At 43.0% G+C, this 19,953-nt stretch overlaps 1 protein-coding gene across 1 annotated transcript in view; it reads left to right on the top strand.

Annotated features, from left to right (window-relative positions):
• ADAMTS12 (ADAM metallopeptidase with thrombospondin type 1 motif 12) overlaps nt 1–19,953 on the top strand; it is a 4,001,072-nt gene that overhangs the window by 2,476,864 nt on the left and 1,504,255 nt on the right. Inside the window, exon 9 of the mRNA XM_069627090.1 lies at nt 5,537–5,681. Coding sequence (XP_069483191.1) covers nt 5,537–5,681 — 145 coding nt within the window. The remainder of the gene's footprint in view (nt 1–5,536; nt 5,682–19,953) is intronic.

The following is a 19,953-nucleotide window of genomic DNA, read 5'->3' as shown; positions in this document are numbered from 1 at the left end:
TTCTTGTTTTAAATCACTTCTCATGTCATTTAGAAAATGATACCTCCACATCATACTATAAAACAATTGAATATTTACATATCAAAAGGGGGGGTGGGGTCTGGGAAACTCTCTACCAGTATGAACACAGCCCATTGACTAGGTTCTTGGGTGGATGGCCCCTGGGAGAGTCTCAACCAAGTCTTAGCTCACTGTTCTTTTCACAGAGAAGAAATATCCCCACATATCAGTCTTTGTCCTGCCCAGGGGCAGGCCAGCACTGACATTCTAGGCAATTCTCCTCTGAACAAGAGTACCACAGCAACCCCATACACGTGTTTCAGCCTAGTTGGGCATCATCCATGAGGTGAAGCTGTGTCTCTCTAAGAGCAGTGAGCAAGGGGTCCATGTCTGGAGTCCCCTGGTAACTTAGGGTGAGACCCAAAGCTAATTGGTATGCAAAACAGGGGGCCTGGGGGTCTGGGAAACTCTCTACCAGGACAAACACAGCCCATTGACTTGTTCTGGGATGGATGGCCCCTGGTAGAGTCTCAACCAAGTCTTTAACTCACTGTTCTTTTCACAGAGAAGAAATATCCCCACATAACAGTCTTTGTCCTGCCCTGGGGCGGTCCAGCGACGAAATGCTAGGCAATTCTCCTCTGAACAAGAGTACCACAGCAACCCCATACACGTGTTTAGGCCTACTTGGGCATCATCAGTGAAGTGAAGCTGTGTCTCTCTAAGAGCAGTGAGCAAGGGGTCCACATCTGGAGTCCCCTGGTAACTAAGGGTGAGACCCAAAGCTACTTGGTATGCAAAACAGGGGGGGGGGGTCTGGGAAACTCTCTACCAGTTCGAACACAGCCCATTGGCTTGTTCTTGGGTGGATGGCTTCGGGGAGAGTCTCAACCAAGTCGTTAGCTCACTGTTCTTTTAACAGAGAAGAAATATCCCCACATATCAGTCTTTGTCCTGCCCAGGGGCAGTCCAGCGCCAAAATGCTAGGCAATTCTCCTCTGCGCCAGGACTGACTCCAGGAGAGTCCCCAGTGAAAATGCAAGGCCTTTGGGGCCCTAAATGAACCCCGAGCCCTAACCCTACCTGACATGTAACCATGCCAGTGGGGGTTCTGGGTCACGGGTCGTGACAGCTTCCTGCACTGATTCCCCTCTTCAACTTCTGTAAAGTATCCACCAAAGAGGTTGAAAAGGTCATTCTCACCCTCAAACCCTCAAATTGCCATGGGGACCTATGCCCTGCACAATTGATAAAAGATGCAGCTCGTCAACTTGCACCATTTATTACCAAACTAATAAATGCATCTTTCACTTCAGGTACCATACCTAACAATCTGAAACAATCTTGCGTCCTCCCACTCCTTAAAAAACCTAACCTAGACCCCTCAACTCCAACTAATTACCGTCCCATCACGACAGTGCCGTTCCTACTCAAAATCCTTGATAAAATAGCGTACCATCAAATCCAACACTACCTTGAATATTACCACCTTCTAGGAGTCCAACTTTCGGGCTTCAGACCGCAGCATGGAACTGAGACAACACTCATAGATCTCAAGTCACAGAGAGATGAGCTGAGAGACGAGAGCAAGACTGCATTACTGCTACTTCTCGATCTCTCAGCTGCATTTGATCTGGTTGACCATGTGATTCTCTGCAATCACTTACAATCGGCAGCCCACTTCTCACAGGAGGCAACCTACTGGATCCAATCCTTTCTCAACAATCGTACTATGCAAGTCTTTTCCTCGTTAGCAGCCGCTGACCCATCCCCCATCACCTGTGGCGTGCCTCAGGGCTCCTGTGTCTCCCCTACCCTGTACACCATTTTCACACAGCCCCTTTTCGATGATCTTGAGGGTCTGGATATCACCTACACTAATTATGCTGATGACACCCAAATCCTCATCCCGCTGACGGGGGATTATGACAAGGATTTGGCCTTTGTAAATAGAGTGTACCTCATCATCCAGGCATGGATGGCCTCACACGGTCTATGCCTGAATGATGACAAAACAGAACTCCTCATCCTAGGCACCACACCTAACCTCAATAAACTAGGCCAAAAACGACTCTTCCTTTGTAATAATATCACCGTAGCAAAGGAGGTCAAAACCCTCGGCTTCTACCTAGATTCCACACTCACCTTCAAAAAACAAGTCAATGCTATGCCATCCGCTACATCCCATACATGCAAACTTATTAGAGCAGCTAAACCATTCCTTTCATCCATCAACTGTATCACCTTAGCCAGAGCTTTGATTCTGTCTAAGTTGGACTATTGTAATGCTCTATACTTAGGCAGTTCGTGCTGGTAGAGAGATTCCCAGATCCCCCTTTGTTTTGCATAAATTAACTTTGGGTCTCACCCTAAGTTAGTAGGGCGATCCAGAGGTGGACCCCTTGCTCACTGTTCTTAGAGAGGCACAGTTTCACCTCACTGATGATACCCAACAAGGCTGAAACACGTGTATGAGGTTAGTGTGGGTACACTTGTGTACAGGAGAATTGCCTAGCATTTCGGCGCTGGACTGCCCCTGGGCAGGACAAAGGCTGATATGAAGGGAAATGTCTTCTCTGTGAAAGGGACAGTGAGCTAAAGACTTGGTAGAGTCTCTCCCAAGGGTTATTCACCCAAGAACAGGTCATTGAGCTGTGTTCGTGCTGGTAGAGAGATTCCCAGACCCCCCTTTGTTTTGCATAAATTAACTTTGGGTCTCACCCTAAATTAGTAGGGCGATCCAGACATGGACCCCTTGCTCACTGTTCTTAGAGAGGCACAGTTTCACCTCACTGATGATGCCCAACAAGGCTGAAACACGTGTATGGGGTTACTGTTGGTACTCTCGTTCAGAGGAGAATTGCCTAGCATTTCGGCGCTGGACTGCATCTGGGCAGGACAAAGGCTGATATGCGGGGAAATGTCTTCTCTGTGAAAGGGACAGTGAGCTAAAGACTTGGTAGAGTCTCTCCCAGGGGTTATTCACCCAAGAACAGGTCATTGGGCTGTGTTCGTGCTGGTGGAGAGATTCCCAGACCCCCTTTGTTTTGCATAAATTAACTTTGGGTCTCACCCTAAGTTAGTAGGGCGATCCAGACGTGGACCCCTTGCTTACTGTTCTTAGAGAGGCACAGTTTCACCTCACTGATGATGCCCAACAAGGTTGAAACCGTGTAATGGGTTACTGTTGGTACTCTTGTTCAGAGGAGAATTGCCTAGCATTTCGGCGCTGGACTGCCCCTGGGCAGGACAAAGGCTGATATGTGGAGAAATGTCTTCTCTTTTTAAGATACAGTGAGCTAAAATCTTGGTAGAGTCTCTCCCAGGTGTTATTCACCCAAGAACAGGTCATTGGGCTTTGTTCGTGCTGGTAGAGAGATTCCCAGATCCCCCTTTGTTTTGCATAAATTAACTTTGGGTCTCACCCTAAGTTAGTAGGGCAATCCAGACGTGGACCCCTTGCTCACTGTTCTTAGAGAGGCACAGCTTCTCCTCACTGATAATACCCAAGAAGGCTGAAACACGTGTATGGGTTACTGTTGGTACTCTTGTTCAGAGGAGAATTGCCTAGCATTTCGGCGCTGGTCTGCCCCTGGGCAGGACAAAGGCTGATATGCGGGGAATTTTCTTCTCTGTGAAAGGGACAGTGAGCTAAAGACTTGGTAGAGTCTCTTCCAGGGGTTATTCACCCAAGAACAGGTCATTGGGCGTTGTATGTGCTGGTAGAGAGATTCCCAGACCCCCCTTTGAGTATTTACATAGGTTTGTTTTAAAAGGTAGTACATAATTAGGATTCAACATGCTTCTCTTTCTTTTTATTTCCATGAATTATTTGGGGAAAATGTTTATATATATTATATTATAGTGAACATGTCTTCAATATATTTGGTACAACAGGCACATTGTAAGCAGTGTATTATTTATAATTCAGATATCATCTTTTACCAAAGTACTACAAAGGAAAGCTTCACAAGTAGTGATATGATGCATGTGTAGCTGTTTACTGTTTTAAACAAGGTACTCATTGTTATTAACTATTCTAAAATGCTAATTTCACATATGTGAAGATGTAAGGGTGGTCTAAATGTGGGCAAATACCTAGAGTGATAACATCATTGTGGTCATACCGTGCACAACCGGGGGTGCGAAATTAAGGTGGCTTTAGCTGAATTTCAGGGGTTATGTTGCATTAAATTCTCACCTTAACGTCCCTGCAACTAACTTTTTCTTTCCTTGAATATATACATATATATATATTTCTTAATAGAGCATGCCATAGTATCTAGTAAGTCATCAGTAGGTATTATTTCAGATCATGAGAAAGCCTTTAATCGGGTAGAGTGGGATTATCCATGGGGAATAAGGGCAGGCTTTTTTATTACAGGAAATATGGATACCTGATTAAATATGCAGACATAATTATACCATATACCTTCAACAAGGGAGAATACAACATACAGTTATAAACTGAGAATTGGCTTCCAAAATAATGATTAAAAATGCTGAACTAGATAAAGATACTTTAGTGAAAGAAAAAACTATTACATTCCTAGGAATCCTTAAAAACAACTGACCTCGACCTTTCAAATAAAGCAAACGATTTACCAATGTTAAAAGCAAAAGTGAGGTTCATATTATGGTTTTGGTTTAATCATATTTTCTTTTAATTGCATATTTTGTCATGACACTCTTGCCAGATGTGGGCTAATAATCAGATACTTTCAAGTCTGAATCCTTCACTATGGATATTTGTGGAATAATACCTAGGTTCAACTTGCAAATCAAAGGACTATACAGCTGGAAAGTTGTGTACATGGTGTCTCTTAAGTGCTCTATAGTTTATGGCATTGGGTATTACATGAGTAACTCCTGAAGATTGTGAGTACTCGGAGATTAGTGTTGTATCTTTTTCAATGATACACTTGGTTTCACTCCAGGGACAACATATTTCACGTTTCATTCTACATCAAAGAGTTTATTTGAATTAGGTGCAGTTAGTAACCTATGCAGATTCGTATGAAGGAGCCAATAGAGGAGGTGGAAGTAATAATTCTACTCCCCATACAAGCAATGAAATTGAGGGAGCACAATAAAGCATGGTTTGTACTCATAATTGTTACATTACCCTAGAAGGAAAACGACCTTGCATGACAGTTTATCTTATTGAAATATTTCAATACAATACAGTAATCAATATACAGGTTCCATAGAAACCTGTTTGTTGAATCCGATTTGGTCACGTTTTGTTTTCTCTAACTCAATTTGGCCACAAATATATGGGGATAAAGACACCTGCAGCCCCCCCCCATCCCCTACCACCTCCTATATTTATATTCATGATTCCCCCTACCATATATTTGCAGTCAATATTGTTAAAAAAAAACTGCGACCAAATCGGATTAACCAATTCTAGTGTGCAGTAATCTACCATTCCCAATCTGAGTGTGAAAAACATGATTCCGTTTATACACAAAATAATGTCTCTGTGTAAAATTATTCTTTTTTAACAACTTTCATAATTTTCATTGCTCTTTAGCCGAGGATTGGGATTTTGCCTTGATGATGCCCCAGCCAAAACGGATATGAAGCCCCCAATAATCGCTCCAGGTGTGCTTTATGATGTCCAGCACCAGTGCCAGCTGCAGTATGGACCCAATGCCACCTTCTGTGAAGACGTGGATGTGAGTCTGCCTTCCTAGTTTGCACTCTTTAAGACATTAAGCACGGTATGGAAAGAGTAACACTTCTACCCTTCTCTACATTAAACATCCAGACAATTGCGATGGGTTTTACAAAGTATGTACGCTTTAAAGCAAGAGTTTCTGATGCCAACTAGGATTTGCAAAGCACATGTGTGATGCCATTGGGAGCTCCGGTATGAATCAGGGCTGTATTGCAAACACTCCGCACTGATCCAAGAGCAAGTTCGCATGGTATTAGAACTAGGGCAAAAATAGTGAACATTCGTTTAAGCATCAGAAGTTTACCCTAGTGCTAATGCTATTCAGTTACAGCACCAGGGCATACTTTGCCCTTGTGCAAAAATGCATTGAAAGAATATTGAAGAATGTTGCACTAGCCGAATTCTTGGGCTACTGCGAATAATTGCACTTGATGAAGCTGCTCCCAGTGGTGCCAGACAGCAAGAAAAGTCCCATGATAATAATGTCAGACATACACATATCAATTGCTCAATATTTACAGTACAATAGTAACTAAATAATGATGTCTTACTGCACTGTAAATGCCAACATGTGTATCACCAAGTGCTATGAGAAAACAAGTTATATTGCAGACACGTTTGCCAACACATAACGTTATACATGATGTTGCTTTTTTTCCATGTGATGTGGTGATGAAGAATGAGAGTCTTGCATAAGGGCCAAGAGAATAATAATGCACGGCTCGGCAGGCTGGTAGATACAAAAGGTCTTATATGTACAAGATAAACAGGTTCACAAATGGCAGCTGAGATTTGACAGAGCGCTTCAACAAGTCGCATGTGTGTCAGAAGTATCTCTGACGATTTGTATAGACAGCTCTTCTCATGTAGGCATCTTATGCTTCACCCCTGTACTGATCCTGTATGCATGAGCTCTCTGGAATGCCTGCTGGAATGCTGTGCTGTGAGTGCCTGAGTGCTCCCCAGAGGCAGCTGGTGTCTGAGACCTGTATGCATGGGAGCCGGTGGATGGTTCCCTCACCTTCCTTGTATCTTATTCTACGACTTCCTGCTTGTGTTCACCTTGTACTGCATCCTAAGAAAAGGACTTGGACTTCCCTGCAAGGAGTCTGGACATTCATCATTTCTTGCACACATCACAAATATAAAAGGACATTGCGATGTTTCCAAGAAGGTGCTACCCAGACAGGTTTGCATAACGGCAATACGTTCTTGCAGTAAGCCTTGCGTAGGCGGTGGAACCCACAGAAGTGGCACACAGGAAAGGGTGGGGGGTGGAAGAAACACAGAAGTGAGCTGGCATGGTAAAGCAGCGGGATGGGGGTGCAGCTGGCGAGATGAACCAATTACTCAGCATCCTCAATGTGCCCTTCACTATTGTTGCAGCGAGATGTCCATGTATATTTCTGGCAACTTGTATTTGCACTCTTGAATAATGAACATGTGCTAATTGTGGCCTTCCTCAATATACAATTCCCATCATGGTGTGTGGCGCAAGAACAGCATTTCTGTCAGGCATGCAGCTAAAATGATGCAGTTATTGTTTTTTTTTTGTTCTTCCAAAGATCTTCCCTGTTCTCTGAATAAGGACAGAAATCCATATTTCTTTTAATGACACTCACACATATAACGTAATGCACATAAGCATGGTTTTGTGGCATCATGCACTTTAAGGCATCCCAGAGCGTTGTTTTTATTTTGTAGAAGGAATGGCACTGGCAGTATCCAATTAAATTTGGGCACCCACTGCCATTGCAGTTTGAACACTTTTAGATGTGATTTGTCAAAAAGGCCTGGTTATTCAGCACAATAGGAAACATGTTATGCTATTTTAAAATAAAGCTTCACGCTCGTGAGTATCTGACACTCAGGCTGACAGTGTCCAGATTCCTCATTCTTCTAAGCACTCTTCTAATAGCTTGTATTGTTACCCAATTTAATATAGCCTTATAGACTGATGAAGGAGACATTACCATTATCGCAGGGTAATGACCCACCACCATGACCCGAGGCAAAGCCGAGTGCCATAAACTGGGGAATGGTCATTATCCCAAGCGATAATGAGCCCTCCCGAGGTGTACACTGCTATTAGCACATAGTGATAAGAGCGATACATGTGTTGGACTTTTCTTGCTGAAGTAAAACATGTTAAAATTGTAATTAAACTAAACTCCAAACTGTATTAGTAAAGGCCATGTGGTTTTTATTTTGTAGCATTTAAATAACAAGGTTGTCTTCTCAAGTTAAGCATTTTAATTGAAAACGTGGTTAAGGATTAACCTGAGCATGGATTAGGTGTAACTTAAAATGTAATGATTTCTCTAAAGAATGTGAACGCATTTCCCATGTTTTAGCTTTCTCTTTGGAGTGTGAACTTGCATGTTGCTGTGAAATAAATATCTTCCCTTAGAGGGAGAGTACTTTTGAAAAATATGTTGCCCCAAAATTGCATAGATTTTTCACTGTCTGCTTTGGATAGTGAGAATGTTCAGAATGTATTCAATAGTAGTAGGTAGGAACATCTCTTCGAACATACCGATTGGCTGACAGGAGGTCAATAATGATCTCCATGTGCCAATAGCACTTAATATATTTACTGTAGAAGGACGGTGGGCTGAGTCCTCTCTGTAAGGATTCAAACTTGTAACGCACAGGAGGCTGGCCTCAGGTCAGCGAAAGTTGTCAAATCCTGAGTTGGCTGCCTGGAAATTCAGACTTTTTAGAGTAACAATTTTAAGAAATGTGTATGGCTAAATACCATTTTAATCTCCCTGCAGAATTTACATAGTAATATAAGGTGGTGGGGGCAAGGAGGTGAGGTGTGTTAAATTACGTATAATGTTCTATTACTGTAAAGGCCCTTATTAAAGTGAGTTTAAAAACAGATGATTGGAATGCTTAAAAGAAAACATAACTAAATGGAGCGTGTTGAAGTTTAAAGTAAAGTGTAAAATATGTTTTCATTACATTAGAAATATAAAACATAGAAACTTAAAGGACCCGATTCATAGAATCCAATGCAGAAGCAGTGCAAGCGCAAGCGCCGAGAAGGAGCGTGCGCCACGCATGCGCCAGCCATGGCGCAAACCAGCAATTGCGCGCCATGCGTATTCATGGATTTCCTGATGCATCAGTAGCCGTGGCGCAATTAACAGCAAGCAGCGCCATTAACGCCCCCAACACCGCCCTGTGCACATGAAAAAGCCAGTGAAATGGCCAATACGGCGCAAGTCCCTGCGCCGTCCATGGCCCAGCATACAGCCCACTTCCATCGTAATTGCGTGAATAATTTGGAGCATACCCCGCTTGCACCAGCCAAATCACGTGTCAAGTTTCAAGCATACCCATTTGATATCGTGTACCCCGCTCGTGGCAGCCAAAACGCATGGAAAGGGCTGCAGGTACCCACGCAAAATCACGTACCCCGCTTGCTCCAACCAAAATCACGTGGATAGGGCACATGTACCTCGCAAAATCGTGTACCCCGCTCGCGCCAGCCAGATCACGTGCAAAAACCCATGCATGACCCATCTGCACCAACGCAAAATCAAGTTCCCCCGCTCATGCCAGCCGTGAGTACCCCCGCAAAATTGCATAACCCGCTCCCGCCAACCAAAATGCGTGCAAAGAGCCACACGTACCCCCGCGAGACTCGCATACACCACTCGCGCCTGCCAAATCGCATGTAAAGCTCCACGCATTCCCCTGCAAAATCACGTACCCCGCTTGAGCCTGCCAAATCGCATAGAAAGGGCAGCGCATAACCCTGCAAAATCGTGTAACCCACTCGTGCGAACCAAATCACATGTAGAGGGCCACGTGTACCCCCTCAAAATCACATTCCCCGCTCACTCCAGCCAAATCACATGGAAAGGGCCGTGCATGCTGCCATCCGCTGAGAACACACCCCGCAGGCAGCCCACACCACAATGGAGCCCCCCATCACCCGTGACCATACTCCGCAGGCAGCCCACACCACAAGGTGTGAGGTGGTAAGCTCTCTGACTGTACAACAAAGGCTGTTGGCCCACTATGAAGATAGGAAAGAAGGTTTGGTCTTCTGTAAAGATGGGGTTTGAGATAAAGCAGGATTATAGCACATTCTCTGGGAATGGATGTTCCTAATCACAAAAGGGGTGTCCTCTCCCATGTGATCCCCTTCCTGTGCACCACTGCCCTTGCCCCATGGGAAAGGTCTCCCCCTAGACAAGAAGAGACAATATCCACAGATTTGTAAAATGACACACCATCCCTCTGAGACCCAGATGTGTTTGGGCCTGTGAAATGTGCTGCCACCCTTCAGATGAACGATGGCCCGACAAACCATACAACTCTTATCCTCTCTAGTAAATGCAAAAAGAAAAGGTAACATGAATAGCGCCAGACGTAAAATCCAGCCATGGGCACAGCAAGTGCATGCACGCATGTTTCTTGCAGCAATCCCTGAAATGCACTAGCCACAATTTTATAATAGGCATTTCATGTGAGGAAAACACTTGTTACCGCACTTAAAGGTTATAATGTATCCAGCTTATTATTTAATCAACTCCTAATTTTCTGAGAAAGAGTTGAAGTACACATTATGTCATGTTGCGCAAATATCAGAGTTGTGCTGGAATTATTGTAACGTGTGAAGCTACCTGCTCCTGGGGCACACTTTGTGCACTTCAAGTTGGTAAGAAGAGTTGCAAGTAGTATGAAGTGATACAGAGGAATCAAGGAATGTAAATGGGAGAGAGATACTGCCAGAAAGGAGCCCTAAGCCTCAGTGAAGTGTCCATGGCTAGCAATTCCTAGGGGACTGTACACTATAAATAACTCTCCCACAACCCACATATCAGCCTTTTTTCATCTTACACTAGACAACAAGCCTTACCACCATACTCTTCACACACTGTCCCCCAATAACTTCTAGCTCATCTAATAGTGGAACACACCAAGGCAACCTGCCTCCTACCGTTGCTCAACAGCCCAACCTCAAACAATCAAACTGTCCAAAGCATTGCACACATTTTGTCAGGGTGACTATTTTGACAGAGTACATGAACACCTTACCAAGTGTGCATTGTATGCTCAGAAGGATTGCATTAGAAGCGCAGACAATGGTGGTCATTCTTATGTTCCCAAAATGCACTTTATGTTTATTCAAAGCGGCCAGAATCCTATATTCAGGGAACGCACATCATTCAACATTCAGGCTCGCCCCCCCAGTCCCACCCACACCATTGACAATATGGTCTTCAGTTCTGCCCACACACCACTGACTACCCCCCCTCCCCCAAATTGGTACTCCCTACTCAACAGCCCAAACACATGGAACTGTCTCATGCACACTTCCATGTGTTTTGGCTGTTGAGTAGGGGCAGTAGTCAGTGGTGTGTGGGCATGACTGGGGCTCGTTTTGTCAATGGTGTGGGTGGGATTGGGAAGATAAACCTAGCTGTCGAATTATGTGTATGCCCTGAATATAGGCTGCTGGCTGCTTTGCATAAACACAAAGAGCATTTTGGGAAAATAAGTATAACCATCAATGATTCAAACATATCTGTGCTAATAATACAAACATTCATTCCTTCTGAGCATGCAATGCACACTGGGTATGGTGTTCATTTCCTCTGTCAGAATAGTGTTCAGAGGAAATGAGCACCAAACCAAGTGTGCATTGCATGGTCAGAAAGAATTAACGTTTGAATTTCTAGCAGAGGCATGTTTCATGAATTGGTGTTCATTCTTATGTTCCCAAAATGCACTTTGTTTTTTTACAAAGCAGCCAACCTCCTCTATTCAGGGCATGCACATCATTCTACAATGACCTCTGCACCCTCTCCCGCCCACACCACTGACCCACCAGTCCGAGTCCTGCCCTCCCCACTGACAAGCCACCGCCCACATATAATGAGGAAAGGAGCACATCCTGTACTGCTAACATAAGATAGCAAAAGCCTGAGCCGCAACTGCCAACAAAAGCTACACTGTGACAACTGTAAATGAAACAAAAAAAGACTGATCATTTGTGGTCAGCCCAGCAAAAACACATTCAAACTATCATGCTTCAATCTGCAAACCTATGGCATCCTTGGGCCAAATGAATGGTGTATACCATTGATCTGCCAGCAAGGAAGGCTAAACTGCAAACTGTAATTACTTCATGCCTGATGGGAGATCGGCATGAGGGCATGGAGGATATGGAAACTTCCACCACCCAGAACATACTTTTTCTGATGGCTTAGTGCCATTGCTACCTCCCGGGGTTAGCAAAATCTCCAATATCAATGTTCTGCTGGCATGGGGGCATTTTGTGGGCTGACCCTGCAGTTGTGGGCAAGCACACTGAAATACTGCCTATGAACAGGAGAGGAATTGGGCCTTTGGGATGTATTGACCCTTCCCCGCTATGCAGCATCACCCTGCCAGTTATGATAAAAGAAACTGCAACAATGGCGGCAAAACCCTTGTGCGCGTCAAAAACCTACAAAAACCTACAAAAAATGCTTTCTCAAGCCCACAAAAAGATGGATGCCCAACCAGCCACCCATGGGGCATGTGTGGTGGAATAGAGCACACTCTGCAGAAAATGTGCCAGGGGGCTCCAAGACCAGAAAACAGAGTGCAGAGAGAGAAGCAGCACTTTGCAAGTGAAACCCCAAAATGTGCCTAGAATTGACATTTGCTTTGTTACTAAAAACTCGAAAATGCCTATAACACAACACTTCTCAACATTCAAAATCTTACCTGCCACTAAAATTCATGTAATCTAATGAAGCATTGCAAACATACAAAGCCCTAATGTGAGGAGCAAAACATTCATCAGACAAACTAGATTGTCCGCAAACTGACAGGCTCTGTCAAAATCTGGGTGCAGTACCCTGGACTACCTGAATGTTAGCTGTCAGATGAGTTACTGATGAAACTTTAAAGGGATCTAAAACTAAAAAGTCTGCTGGATTAGCAAACATAAAAAGGATTTTTTGCTAAAAAGAATATAGATCTCAGTTGCTTTTTATTCCACAGAGTTAAGGCTAAGGAAGTAATGTATTTATGTTTGATGCAACAAATGTGGTTTTTGCTGGATTTAAGAAGTTAATTAGCCTGGCTGAGCTGCAAGAACCGGAAAATCAGGTTCTCCCAGGGAGAGGGATATCCTCTCAGCAGAAACTCACTGGGAGATGTTAATTGTGGGTTAGCTCAGACCTTTGTCTATAGAAAGAGAAGGAACAATGACAGAGCTTCAGCCAAGGAAACTGGAGGTATGAAGGTGGTCGTAAATGGCTCCTGGAAGGAACAAACAATGATGGGGATGCCCCGGGACTTAGGGAGACAAAAAGGGGCAGACCATCTGTTGCTACACATGAACAAAGAACAATTCTTAAAAGACTCATAACTCCTCATCCAAAAGGGTGAAAAATATACCCAGGACATAGCTGTTAGTTTAATTCTTGGGTGCATGTTTTAAGAGGCGGCAGAACTGCGTGACATGTTCCGGACAGGAATGGCAATATATGTGGTTTTATGCGAAATGTATGAATTGTGAAAATTTACACACACATCCCTATGTTAAACACACATATTTGTGGAAAGTTGCATAAAGTTTGGAAATTGTGTTCATAGCAAAAAGGACAACATTCTGTAGAAAGTTGAAACAAGATCCCACAGCTACAGAATTTTGAGCAACAGATGCTACATAAAATGTGGCATCTTTGTGTGTGATTTGTATAAAGGTGACCAATGTAGAAATGTGTATTCATATAAAATCTGATTTTGAGACCAGTGGCTAAAGAGAGGTCTATGAGGACTGCAAAAGCAAACCATAAAATGTGACATCATCCGGCCTTGATCCAATCATTCAAATGCAAGGCAGAGATGAAGTTTTGGTCCAATCAACTCACAGGGGCAAGCTTAGCTAAGCCGGCCCATAAACCCACGTTGTGATGTCATTTTAAAGCATAAACAGAGACGGCTGACAACACATAGGGACTCACAGATCCACTAACTTTCCTGATTCGCGCGAAGCACTCTGATCCAGCATTCTGCATCCAGCTTTCACATCCTTCCAGGTCCGGAAGCCAAAACTCTTGCCCACAATAGAGAACTATTGATTTCAGCAAGGCCCAAATTCTCCAATTTATTCTCTCCAACCAGTGAAGCACTGTGTGGTGTGAGAAGGCCTTTGGAACCTGTATCCTGAAATTCTCTGGCTTGCCACCACACGGCTTGCCTGAGGAACTCGCTATGCAGCTGATTGAAATATCCACAAACAAGAAGGACAGATCCTGTGCAAAACCAGTGACCGGCCTAGCTGATACAATCCCGTGCCTGAGGTGCTGTTCTTCCTAGACCACATCCAATCCTTGACCAGAACTGACGGTCCAATTTCATAACTTATTTTGTAAGTATTAATAGGAAGAAAAGTGACCCTAATATCTCTGCATAGTCTTATCCCAATTTCAATTCATCCTATCGTCAAATTCAGAATCATAGTATTGTCAGTACCTTTCCTGCGCTGATTTTTCTCATTTGTTTTATAAAATCATAAGTCATTAGTGATTTTGAGTAAGAAAAGAAAATCCCAGAACGGTATCACACGTAAAGGGTTACGCTGGCCACGTAACTGCAGAAATTCACGTGTGACATTGTCCTTTTCATAGACATAATATAGTGTAAGCAAACCCATCTTTGATTTTCAAGGTGCATTTCTGTTTTCCATTCTCGCGCCTATTTTGCAAAAATGACCTTTACTACAACCTCTATAACTCCCTCAGTTTTTATGATAGAAACGGAAATTCAACTCCTACTTGTACCTAACATCTGTAGCTATCTATAGAACCAAAAACAGTGCGATTCTCCCGCTTTTGCGAATATCGCGCAAGGAAAAATTTGCCGCACTTTACAACTCTGAGAAATTTTACACGTGTGAAATAGCTTTCATTTGTTTCCAACTTGGACTTTAAGATTTCAATCGTTTTCTGCTGACTAAATAATTGCTTGTGCTTGTGTGCAACTGTTCAAAGCGGCTACATAAGAATTCATAACAATTTAAGTATTTTGACCACATTTGGTGTTTTTGCCCAGTCAATTCTAAAGATAATTTCAAAGCCATTCAGACAGCTGAAAAGTCAATTCCGTTTTTCTCTTGGGTTTGAAGGGGAAAAGTGGGACTGATATTCTGTTTGATATGTGCTATTCCTGAATACCTGCTCTCTCCTCCCATCTCTTTACATTGCCTATTGGGGGTTGAGGGGTGTTGCAGTGGGGGAACCTTTAACCATAGAGATTATATCTGTTATAAACCAACACAAGAGTGTCCTTTTTTGTGCTGCATTTGTTTTTGTGATCACTGCTGATTCCTAGTGCATTAAAGAGATTATTCAGTGTTCTGTCACCCCATTGGTGATTGTTGTTACCTATTAAAATATATTGTGGTTACATTTTAAATACATAATTAAATATTTACCTTTGCAAACTAAGCTGATTCCAGGTTCAGTGTGACCGGGGGGGTTCCAGGAGAAGGGTGTGATATGAGTGGTATATCGTTCAGAATATTGAACTTATAGACACAAATAAATAAGGGTTCCAATTGTGCAATACATGCCGGGCTTGACTTGTCTGTGCTAGTAATGCTAAGTGGAAGGCATTGCTATGTTCTCAAAATGCACTTTCCGTTTTTTGACAAAGCAGTGGTATTGCTGGGCTCGACTGAATGATACACGCCCAGCAATGCTTGTGGGTAGGTGTCATTGTAAAGTGGAGAGTCTCCACTTTCCAATGACACCTCCAATGACACTTCCCTTGACCGTAACGGTATAAAAATGGCAGGGATCGAGGGAGGAACCACCTTAACCTTCATACACTGCCGCCAAAATGTCTGTTGCATGTGAAATAACAAACAGTTCCTCGTCATTGCACATTATGCACACTGACATGAAACTGAATGAAATCCAACCACCTAAAGGTGAGTAGGAGCCCTCCTCCTCACATAGCCCAGGGGTTGGACTTTGAGTTTGTGCAGATACTGTTCTGCAGCCATTGCACAAACTGGAGTGCTTAAAAGGACAAGATAGGCTGCCCTCCAACCTCCATAAGCAGTTCTAAGGATGAGCAATCTCATCCTTAGTACTAAAGGATTAAACAAAAATGCTAAACAACACGTTTTACTCCTCTCTTTAGAAAAACTAATGAAAATTCCATCCAGCCTGGGCACTGGGAAAAGTAGTCCAGAGTGGACCCAAGAAACCAGGAAGGAAGAGAAAAGTCAAATAAAAGGAAGGAGTTCCCTTCCATCCCCCGGAAACCCAAAATATGGATGAAACCCAGACACCCACTACAGGACAATAAAGAGAGAATGGCCAATTTTTGATCGAAATGATTGTGACTGGAGGAAGAAAAAAAAAACCCAATCTCCCCTGCCTTTTCACACTGGTTACGTTGTGAGAAAAGAAGAGGGTTGGGGGGTATTTGCAGTGGATTTTCACCCCAGGATAAGTGAACTGCATTGGGTTAATGGTTAGGCTCAAATGTGAAGGATTTTGAAAGCACACAGTTCACTGGCAGACAAAAAGGACAGGATTTCACCTTCAACTGCCAAACATCAAAATGCTGTTTCAGAAATATAAAACTAATTGCGATCTGTGGTCAAGTGACAAGGCTGAAAGAAAAGGCCTACGTTCTCTTAAAGGCAACAGATGCAAGGAACTGCAGCTTTGCTAAAACAGAGCTGCCATGGAGAAATGTGTGCATTTTGCAGCTTGGAACAATGAACATTTTAAAGTTGAAACTACATTGAAAGAAGTACATTCAGAGGCCCACATTAAGGACATTTGAAACATTGTCAGTTTATCAAAAATGTATGAAAAATTAGCAGTGAAAATGAAGATTGTGATTCAGGCCTTGTAATTGTGTGAGAGACTGTTTCCAGTTAGGCACCAAGGGCAAGTAAAGGAGTGAGTGTCTGTCTCCAGCTCCAGGGACAGTTGCCAGCTGATCTATGCAGCTCCTGGTCCCTGCTTGAATTATACTCAAGGTGCTACTTCCTGAGGCATTGGGATGTGGTAATGAGATGTGGTGGACATCTCAGGAGTACTCAAAATGCTGACCTCAAGGCAGTATCTGATGAGGAGAGCATGATTCAGACACCCCAAACTAGTTCTGTGGGGATTGTGTTGTTGGCGCTGGGCTCCCATCTTGTTGTGAGTCGAAATGGAGCCGCCTGTACCCCGCTGCCATTTCTGTGTCCAAGGATATTATGGAGGCCTTGTGTTATGGAATGGCATTGCAGGGGGAAAGGCTAAGGGCCTTAACTGTCTCCAGGACCCACTACTGAGGTGCTGGCAGTTAGTCACCGGGAGCACTGTCTAGTCCTGCTGCTAGAGAACTAATGATGACACCAATGAGGAAGCTGACAGTGATGACAACCAATCGGAACGCAGGCAGTAGGTCGTTTGGTGACAGGATGTGCAATTTTGGAAGAAGACAGAGGCTATACAAATCTGAACTGATTTCAATAAAGAAAAGCACCGGGAATGTTCTCAGACATCGCATTGCGTAGTGAGGAAGTAAAGAGTTGGCGCATTCAAGCAAGAGCACTGTATCGCACTGCAAGTAGTTGGTGTGTTGAGAAATGAAACGTGACGGATAACGTCACAGATGTTTTGATTGGTGTGTACAGAAATGAGACCGGCCATTCCTGGGTCTCCCTGTATTGTCCTCACTGTTAACTCAATCTATGAAACTTTTAGATATGACTGATGCTGACTTGAACCATATTCACCTGGTTGGTGGGAGCCAATGAGTTGATTTCCCTCTCTCTGCTCCTGTCCTAGTTCCTGCTTAATTAAGATGTAAGTCGTGTAACTTAATACAGGAACTTGTCTGCCTTACTTGAGCTGCCTCATGCAGTTTCAGTATTAACAATTGGGAAGATCAAACCCCCCACTCAACCCTTTATCTGGAAATCACATTGAAGCCTCAGTAGAGCCAGGAAAGGAATTTAGCGTGTGCCTTGGAAGAGGGTTATTTGAGATGGAATGACAACACTGAATAAACAATGATGCTGCTCATGGGTGTTCACTATATGTAATACTCAGTATTAAATCCTGTTTGTAGTGTGTTCCAGGGGCTGATGTCAATCGAAATGTTACAAGAGAATATCACATGAGTCAGGGGGCAGTGGCATCCCCTCTGCTCAAAAGGATAAGGACACAGATGGCCAATCAGCACTGGGAGAAAGAATGTTAAGTGTTTCATTGCAGACTACGTCAATAGACAGCAGAGGCCCCAGCCAAAATCTAAATTTGGAGAAGAGAAATGTGCTGTTTATTTTAATGAATAATATGCATATAATTATAGGGTCTCATGTGATTATATGGGAAATCATATTTTTCCCTTCAACTCGGGAACCATGACACCTAAAAAGATGGTTCAGACATCACCGGATTGCCTGTGAAGAGCATTATCTCCTAATAATTTGACCATGGGAACTAGAGTTATAGTATAAAATGTGATTACAGCTTCTCAGATTAAATTATGGATTGGTGATTTGGGAACATGGTAAAGTATAGAGTTAGATACCTGTCTATAATATCCCATGATACTAATTTTCATTCTTTTTGATGAAATAACATAAATCTGCCATTCGTACCTGCAAACATGTCCCAACGCCAGACACAGTGCAGTGTGACCAGCATGACCAGATCAATTCCGAGAATTATATTTTGTGACACCTATAATTGAAGAAACGTGTCATGTAGAAGATTTTAACTTCATATCTGAAGTTATTCAGAAATGCATTTCAAATGGGTGGAGCCATAACTACCAGAGATGAAGCTCAGAAACCTAAGGACCATTTAGAGGAAAGGACCTGCATAGAAGGAAAAAACAATAGGGGGCCAATTAGGATAATCGACCAACGAGTCAGTACATTTTAATTTAAACAGTTTTAGGATGTGGTTAGGACATTTTAAAAGTAGACGCACAATGGGAGAAATTGCAAGGGGGCAGCAATATCTGAGACAAACCATTGGTGGAGATCTGTTTGAATTAATACTTCCCCTTATTGATTGGGGGGCCTAGAAAAGTAGATCCCTAGCATTCTCTTACTAATTCATAATGTATTAATTTCCACATCGTCAATGTACACTTGAGCGATTTTGAGGAAATTCGAAATCCCCAACATCTATCCAAGTATTGATAAAGATATATTATTTTTAAGTAATTGGCTATCCCTACATTATATTTGCCAATCCCAAAATTACCTAAGCAAGGTGAACATAGCTGGTTTAAAAGCATACTGTGGAGCTAGAGGGAACAAGGTACTCCAAATTGAATGGGAACATTTTCACCCCATTCTGGCAAAGGAAAAAGGTTTCATCATGTGTTGAAAATAGTCTGTCAATTAATGTTGCTGTGCCAGGATCTTGCGAAAAGGAAAAGTGTGCAGGGAGTTTAGAAACTCAGAGCGCTGTGCATTTACATTATTTGTGTCCAATAGAAGAGTGCTACATGTCATTTAAATTAGACACCATACAACGATTATTGTGAAGCACAATGGTATGGTCAGGTTCAAGGTTGCAAACAAACTGTGTTTTAATATTGTCTGGAAAGTGAATTTTGTCAGGAAGGAACTGTGTTTTGCCACAGACTAAGTTGGTGTGCATTTCAATTTCTATAGTGTGATTATGATTTTGTTTACTTATTAATACATCTATATTGTTTCTGCACATTGGCCCGGTCCTTGGCTTCTATATTGTGGAAGGAGCGCCTTGGATTAAGGTACTATATAATACAATAAATATAAATTATATGAGTCAAAAGCAGAGTTGGTCAAAATCTTCTCAATTGGTGTGGCACACTTATTTGGGCGCAGGGTTTGAGGAAACTCCCCAAATAAATTGTTGCCTCATAAATACAAGACAGTGAATTCACTCTTCCCATGATACATGGATTTTGTGATCAGATATGTGCTCCTGGGATTTAAAAAAAAGACACACCAACTGCAATGGCTTGTGTCCCAGAAAAACGTTTTTCAGCTGTCCTTTTGCATTTTAAATCCTAAAACTACAGCTGATCAATGCCTATGTATAATGAACATATACAGGCAGGTTTTCACAGCTGTAGGTAAGGTAGCCCAGACCCATTGTTTTTGGATGCCCCACTCCTTCCCCCTGCACAATGTGTGAGAAAGGCTCTAAGAATGGGGGTGGTTACGATGGAGGCTGAGCTTCCCTGTGGAACTTCCATTCCATACAGCCAATGCTTATCCTGCCCTGTTTAATTTG

This window comes from Ambystoma mexicanum, chromosome 6p (genome assembly GCF_040938575.1).
Source record: "Ambystoma mexicanum isolate Mex_15411 chromosome 6p, UKY_AmexF1_1, whole genome shotgun sequence".
In the NCBI taxonomy this organism is placed as follows: domain Eukaryota; kingdom Metazoa; phylum Chordata; class Amphibia; order Caudata; family Ambystomatidae; genus Ambystoma; species Ambystoma mexicanum.
This window is presented reverse-complemented; position numbering and strand designations above follow the sequence as displayed.